Source organism: Musa acuminata, chromosome BXJ1-5 (assembly GCF_036884655.1).
Source record: "Musa acuminata AAA Group cultivar baxijiao chromosome BXJ1-5, Cavendish_Baxijiao_AAA, whole genome shotgun sequence".
Classification (NCBI taxonomy): domain Eukaryota; kingdom Viridiplantae; phylum Streptophyta; class Magnoliopsida; order Zingiberales; family Musaceae; genus Musa; species Musa acuminata.
Window position 1 is genome coordinate 13,664,374 of NC_088331.1, and position 8,397 is coordinate 13,672,770.

At 37.2% G+C, this 8,397-nt stretch overlaps 1 protein-coding gene across 1 annotated transcript; it reads left to right on the forward strand.

Annotated features, from left to right (window-relative positions):
• The first annotated feature begins 4,841 nt into the window (after positions 1 to 4,841).
• On the forward strand, positions 4,842 to 8,142 carry LOC103973274 (E3 ubiquitin-protein ligase RMA1H1). The gene is made up of 2 exons (XM_009387791.3): positions 4,842 to 4,993; positions 7,043 to 8,142. The coding sequence occupies exon 2, from the start codon at positions 7,045 to 7,047 to the stop codon at positions 7,738 to 7,740; it is 696 nt and encodes a 231-aa protein (XP_009386066.2). The 5' UTR covers positions 4,842 to 4,993; positions 7,043 to 7,044; the 3' UTR covers positions 7,741 to 8,142.
• Positions 8,143 to 8,397: the final 255 nt, after the last annotated feature.

Below are 8,397 nucleotides of genomic sequence, written 5' to 3' on the forward strand. Positions count from 1 at the left end.
TTACTCAAATCATTATATGATTTCATAAAGGTAAACAATAAAAATAATATTACTAAACTCCTATATTATATCGCTATTAATGGTCTTGTAGAATAACCACAATTGATAACCTTGTGAATATCTCAAAAAGAAAGGAATCATGTCATTTACGATTATTATATGATATATTTACCAGAATTATATTATGATATAAGAATAAGAATGAATCCTTTATTGTTTTCGTAAGTCATGAAAAGTAATGATTCTGAAAAGTAATATAATATAATAAAAGAATAGTTAAAATCAATAACAAGAATGATGTTGGATAAATTTATCTAATTATCTAATAATTATAAAAGCGTCTATTATATAAATGTGACTCGAACAATATCAAACGATATAATGGTCAGACTTGTGGTTAAAAGTTTTACTCATAAAGAATATATCGACCATAACAAAATATTTAGTTTTTAATGAACTCATTAAGAATCATCATGATATTAATGACTCATTATAAGTTTGAGTTATATCATATTAATATGAAAATAATTTTTTTTTAAGGATCTAGCTTTATATGGGTTACTCTAAACGATTTACAAACAAAATGAAAGAAATATAAAATTTGGTATACAAATTCATGAATCCACTTTAAACAAGCTTCAAGATAATGATATATAAAGGGTTTTTGATATCATTATTTCATTTTTAGATTGAAGAAAAATACTATTGATCAGTATTTATATTAGTGGGAGCAAGTTTATTATATTGGTCTTATATATGTATAATATTTTATCTTACAATAGTGATCTTGATTTATTATATTAAATCAAGAAATTTATCACTAAGAGTTTTAAGATGGTTGATATGAATGAGACATCTTATATTATTAAAATTGAGCAATTTAAGGATAGACCTTAATGATTGTGAAGATTATCTTAGAAAGAATATATCAACTAAGTCTTGAAAAGATTTAATATACAACTTTGTTTAGTAAATCATAAAAACCAAATTTTAGTCAATAGCAAATGCTTTAAAATAACTTGAAAAGAATCAGATAAAGAAAATATTCTTTGTATATACACAGTTAAAAGTCTATGCTCAAGCCTATGCCAGAACAGATATCAGTTTTATAATTAAAATTCTGGGTATATATTGGAGTTACCCAGAAGTAAAAACACTAAAGGATTTCAAAGAAAATAATAAGATATCTAGAAGGGACAAATGATTATATGCTCACATGTATGAAATATTTTTCAGATGCTGATTGTATAAATTACCTCAATAATAGGAAGTCCACCTTACGATTAATATCTATATCAATTAGAGGAGTAATTTATTATTATTAATAATAGAAGTTGATTTTGTGGCATGCTTTGAGACCACCGATCAAACTTTTTGACTGTAAAATTTTAACTCAAGACATGGTGTAGTTAGACTCAATTGTTAAGTCATTAAAAATATTTTGTGATATTGTAGAAGTTTTCTTCTCTAAGAATGACAAGTATTATTGTATCTCTATACACTATGGTATAAAGTACTTGATGGTTAGAGAAGAGGAGTCCAGAAACATCCAATGTAAATTAATTGTTTGAATTCTACTATATTGATTGGTGATCCATTCACTTATGACTTATAGCTTAAAGTATTTTGAAAGAAAATATTCTTATGATTAGGTTTGTAAGCAACTCATAAAGGATACAGTGATGCATGTTTGAGTGGATACTACAATTGATATTCTTACTTACGTATTTAAAGTTATTTGTTTTTGTTATCATGTTCACAATTATGTATGTACACATTATTGTTGAATATGATGAGAAGATTATCTTTACAAGACAAACTATAGGAGTCATTTTGGACAACATCAGGAAAGGCTAACAGTGTTGTGGTATATAGAAGGAAGTGTGACACTAATGACATACAACCGCTATGACTCATATTGTTAGTCAGACTTAATATTGTATTATTATATTTATTAGATTTATTGGTTTATTTTTAAAAATTTATAAATTTTAGAATCCAATTGGGTCAAATCGTTTTTAAATAAATTTTATTTATTTATTTATTTATTTTAAGTTTTTTTTTTTGTGTCTTTTCGATTAATGGGCTAAGTGGGAGAATGTTAGATTATATGTTTCTATTTAATTAGGTAAGATATATTATAGATATGATTGGATTTTGATTATGGTTATTGGCCAAGAACTCTCATAATAATTTATTCTAGACCCTATGCTCTTGCCTATAAATAGACAAGACCTCAAAGGGCTAAATAGATGCAGATTAAGGTTTTTCTCTCGATCTTTGTAATCCATCAATCTAAATGGTCACGTGAAAAGATAGATTAAGAGGAGAAGGAATGTATAGTTCTCTTTGCATATTTACATCAATATTTGATCTAAAGACGGTGCTTTTGCAGATCACACAGAGATCTCTTTTTTAAATGGTATCAAAAGATACGTATCGTAAAATCATATTTAATTTTATTTGATTTATATAAAAAAATATTTTTATATTTCATATACCGTATTACAGATTTAATGTCAACAAGATTAAAAAAAAACTTATTCTTTTTTAATGGATGTCTTCACCTTTTTGCTCTTCCGCCACCCAACTGCAACCACCAAGTTGCAAGTCTCCCATCTGCTACACATGGGTGTCTTTCTACTGCTACCGCTGGTTGCCGAGGTACTGGTCCACCGGTCTCAGCTATGCAACAACCGTCAACAGGAGGCGGAGAAACGGAGGAGCGAGCCCCTCAAGATCATCCATGGCTTTCTTCCCCGGGATATCCCCTTCTCAGGAGCTGGAGGACCACGAGTTCAGTTTAATTCATGGAGTTTCCAAGAGATTGGTGCCTCAAGGTCCAAATCCACTACATAACCGAGACAGATTTGTTGCAGTTATAGAACTGAAAGGTACAGTGCAGTTTCAGCTTTATTTGATGATATAAGGAATATACTACAAGTATAGTTTCAGCTGTTGGCGTAAATTGCTGGCATCATGTTTGAGAGTTTAGACTACTCTTGTGACTTGGGAAACTGTATGCCGATGTCCTCAAATTTCAAAGTAAAAGAGTCTGAACTCTGTTGCTCATTTATTAACTCATTTAACGATAAAGAGTATAAATTACAGCAAAAAAGTTTTTCTTCTAACTTGATGGATGGATCAATATAACCATGATTATTGCTATAGAATGATCAATAATTTTCAACCTCAGGTAATCATGTTGGGGTGTCTGAATCCATTCACGTCATACCCAAACTCCAAGACATGTACATCAATCAGTATGAAACTTGTGCAGGTAAATTGAAGATCTAGTAGACTAACTTAACTAACCGTAAAGGTATAAGTGGAATGCACCACTTTTACGATGGGCAATACACTGCCAACATTTTCACAGTAATCTAAAGATGATAAGCAATTGGACCCCAAAACTGAGAACAGATGGTGAAGAGAGTTTTACCTCATCATGTCATATCAGCCCGAACACAGATTAGACAGTGGGTGGCAAATTGTCTGACATATTCAAAACTTAAATATATGGACACAAACACAGCGAAGACCGACACATCCTGGGTGTGAGATGTGACAAGACAAAGCATTAAGAACCTTTTACTTCATGTCTATTATTAACATCAAGTGCTAAGTGCATGACCACAGGACGACACATCATCTGGTTGGAAGATAACATGGTTGAACTACAAGGAATTACATATGCTTCAGAATGGAACTCAGAAGAGGGTCAGAAGTAGTTTTGATTCTTTCTTAGGTCTTTAACTCAAAACTAGATACAATCTTATCCGAATCCTCGATTGATTATTCAAGACTCTTTTCGGATCCCATAATGAGATGTTCCTCACCATTTTGATCCTTCAGAGCGACGATTGACTCTCTAAATCTTCAACTAAATATGATTTTTAACACCTTAAAATAAATAATTACCTTCTTTTTCAACTATGAGACGATCAAATTGGTGAATCAATGACCTGTCTCCAGGGTGTCACACGTCGGTCTGCCGGTTGCTGCTCTGCTCAGAGAAACAAAGGCTCGTCAGCAACTCACACGAGACTCTTCTTTCTGTAGCTGAGCATTCGGTGGTCTAGCACTTGTCCTCCTCCTTGATTCCTGATGCTAAAGCTTATTTATGTGTCTGTTCACTTATTGAGACATATTACCCAACACTGAATGCGCCAGCACTCCCATCTACTTCCTGGACACTAAATGGCTTCGCCCCATATCTCGGTAACCTAAGATGTAGGAAAGGAGCAAGGCAAGTACAGACAGCTTTTGACCTCGTTCCACATTCGAAATATATAGCTTTTAAGATACCTTATCCCAAATATAAGCGGCGAGAGTGCAGCCAATAAAGTATAAGCTGCAAGCAGAAAAATCCTCAAAATACATTAATTAAATTTAGAAAATAAAGTATAAGATGTAGGAAAGTTTGGCTATGTGGCTGTGGCTGTGGCTGTGTTGCGTACCGACGCAGCTACGCACGTGATGCGATGTGGGACCCGCAATGCGGAGCTTGCTATCAGCCACCTTTTAGGTTGTCATCACGTCGATGAATATAAATAAATAGATATTTGACTCCAAATCCCTCTCATCTTTGCTGAATACTAATAACAAAATTTTGTTTTCGTTGAAACGGAAAACACTGTGTTGGCTCAAAATGTCTTCTTTGGAAGCGCACGACAGTTACGCACGTTCTGTTTGCTATTTTATTTTATTTATCTATTTATTTCTTTATTAAAAAGTTATTTATTCATTTATTATGTTATATATATATATATATATATATATATATATATATATATATATATATATAATCTGCGTCACGCGGAAAATAGCGTTACTGTTGCTCCCCCCCTATTATACGCGATCGCTTTTCGGCTTCTCAGTATCGACTCGTTCATCGAACTCTCTCCGTCCATTCGCCATTGGAGCTCGCCAACCCACCGTCTCCCCGCCCTGCCTTCAGATCCTGGTAAACTCGAGAAACAGATCGGATTCGGTAAGTCACATCGGAAGATTCACGGATCCACTGTTCTCTTCCTCCTGCCGCTTGCTTTCTGTTTGTACGCCGGAGCAGTTCTAGTATCTCTGCAAAATGGAGGTTCTTGATCCATGTGATTCATTTAGATTCCGCTCTTTGTCGCCATTCTGCATCTTATCATATGGATTTCTGTTTCTTGCATAGGTATCATCTATCTGCTGATCTTTTCCTTTTTCTTTCTGTTCTAATTTGGAACCGGGATGGATCTTATGATGCCGAAGCGCATCAAGTATGACCGAGTCAACGATTTTGTTTGAAGATGCCGTCGTCTTCAATAATTTTCGTTAAAGTCACCCTCAGATCTCGAATCTCCGGATGCCATTCCCAATCTTTTCTTCCTTCTGTTGATGATGGTGTTTCTGAAATAAACGCTTGGTCGTCGAGAAGTAATCGGTAGGGGGATATGAACTGTCTCGAACATGTCGAAAAACTTGATCTTTGATTTTTCTTTACATTGCCTCTACTTGGATGACTTGTTTTTCGTTCTACTACAGCAATTTAGCATTTTTCAACCTAAAATTGTGGATTTCCTTCTCAAAGTTAAGAAAGAGATCCGACTGATTGAATGAACTTCCTCTTTCTCCTATTTCCATTCTGTCTTTCTATCAAAAAATATATATCTTTTTTGAGGTCAGTAGGTGTTTTTTGGGCTTGGTAAAAATAATAATATGTCTGTATTATAATATCTCTTAAAATCATCACCAAGCTGTTGGTTTGCTTAGATATTATCATCATCTTAGTTACCAGGAGTGATATATACAACAGCTGTTTGATTTTAGCAAACAAACTTTCCAAATTACCAGGAATAATTTGATTGTACATGTATATAGTGATGTCAGTTTGATGAATTGTGGATACTTCCCAAAAGAATCTAAATGGATTGAAATGAGTTCTGGGCTTCCTCATAGCTTTCTTTGTTTGATGTAGTTGTTAAATATTACTATAATAACTTAGCAGAGAAGATAATAGTATTGTGAAATCACCACATGATGAGATCTGATTTCATTTCCCTTGTGAACTCAGAATATAAATAAATGCATTGGAGTTTTTCTGAATATTTGTGTTATGTTTCTAGGACAGCTTCAATCCCTTGTAGTTGTAAGCTATGGTTAACTTCTAGAAACTATGTGAGCTTGGTAAAAAAATCAAATGAACTTATTCTACTACCAGTATGTTCATGGTTTCTCTCCCTAGAAGGGAACAAGTTTTTCTCAAGGGTTGTTTTATGGACTTGCAAGGCATTACTTTGAGCTCTCCCAACATATAAAGGATTTTTATATAATAATTATCTTTTCATAATATTAAAGTAGCACATGTACCCCTTCGAACCATGATAGTGTAACTCTTGTTAGCATTCATTCGGTAAACTCAGGTTAACTAACCATGATAGTGTTAAAAAACAAAAATAAAAACAGCTGAGTTTGATTGAGTCGAAGCAATTGGTCTGTGCCAAAAGTTGACCTGCTCCCTCCTGTCTTAGTGCCAAAGGTGCTCTTCCTGTGCCCTCTGTGACCCTTTTAATTTTTTTTTTTACCTCATCAGTCTTTTGGATAAACATGGAAGAGGATGCTGACTCAGAATTCTAATATTTAACTGGAATAGGTCCTCCGGATGATGTCTCCTCCATAGGAAATGGAATAGGGTCGTCAGGCCCCGGGATCTTTCATTGTCCTTTCCTTGTCTCCCAACCGTGTTCGGCTTTTGGCTGCTCCGATCATGCTTTTATATCCCTTCCCTGTGTTTTCTGTAGCTTTCATCGCCCAGTCTTCTGTACTTGTATAAGTGGAGTGGTTGTGCCATACTAGTTGCAAGTGGAAAGAGTGGAGCATCCCATTTGGTATATGACAGACGGGAGTGTTTTCGAGAGCATGTCAATAATGCCTCCACTCCTTTCTTGAAAGTATATGCTGGCCGTCTCCTGATAAGAGTATATGTTTTAGTGGTTATGAGCTCCAAAGGCACTGCATTCTATAACAAGCATTTATCTGCTCTACTTGTTTGTAGCAGTGATGGAGGTGGAAGGGACGGTGGAGTCGGATTCAGATAAGAAGCCAGCGAAGAAGTGCAGCTCCGACGCCGCGGCGACGGCCTCGAACAACGGCTGCTTCGACTGCAACATATGCCTGGACTTCGCCGCGGACCCGGTGGTCACCCTCTGCGGCCACCTCTACTGCTGGCCGTGCATATACAAGTGGCTGCAGCAGGGCAACGGCGGGGGCGGCGAGTCCTCGCAGCAGTGCCCGGTGTGCAAGGCTGCGTTGTTCCAGCGGAGCCTGGTGCCGCTCTACGGCCGCGGCCATAGCACCAAATCGGCCCAGCAAAGCCTCGACGTACCGCGCCGACCCTCGTTCCCGCGGGAGGCGATCGAGCAGCGATTGCTGCAGCTGAACGAAGAGCAGGATCCGGTGATGCAGCAGCGGCGTCGCCACGTAGTCGAATCTAGCGGCGATCACGCGCCGCCGTTCTCGCCGCTGGCGGCGGCAAGGGTGACAAATTCGGCTGCCGGTGAGGTGTTGGGGGGGATGGCAGTGGCGGTGCTGCCGTGGATGTTTCGGGACCAGGAGTGGGCAAGCGTCTACCACCCGAGCCCGTACCACGTCGTCGGCAACGGGGTGAGGAGGCAGGAGGTGGAGCTTGCGCGGTCACTGCATCAGATATGGGTCTTCCTCTTCTGCTGCGCCATTCTGTGTCTCCTCTTGTTCTGAGACTCCAATGCGTCTTCGGAGCATGACGAGGCACCTGTCACGGGAAAGCAAAAGGGTCAAGATGCTTGACCAAAATCAAAAAGGTAAGGAGGATTCAGAAGCTGATGCTTCTCGAGTATCAGAATCATGTTGCAGAAATCCCCGAAAGCACTCACCGATCGGTGAATCAACTGTATGAATCATTTGAACCTTTGGGCAAATTTCAGTTCAAAACGAGATTCTGTCAAGAGAGAGAGAGAGAGAGAGAGAGAGAGAGAGAGGATATCAATAAAAACAATCTCTGTAGCAATTCCTGATTCAGCTCCGCGCTTCTCTTCATCTCCAGCATTGTATCAACTATCCTCTTGTGTAAAAAATTGTGAGCGGATAGAATAACCTAATTATTTATTAGCATGAATATAAGGCTTATATGATAGTAAAACTTCCGATGCATGTGAGGTGTTGTGTTGGGTCAAAAAAGAAAAGCATGTCTAGCAAAGCAGGATATATCTATCTATCTATCTATCTATCTATCTATCTATCTTTAAGATGACATGGGCACGCATGCATGCATTGCAGTACATCAGGAACAACCTCTTTAAAGAAAAAGCAACATCTTCCGACTCTTTTGCTGACCCAAGTGGGGGGGGGTGGAAATCGAATAAAAGAAGTCTAAAT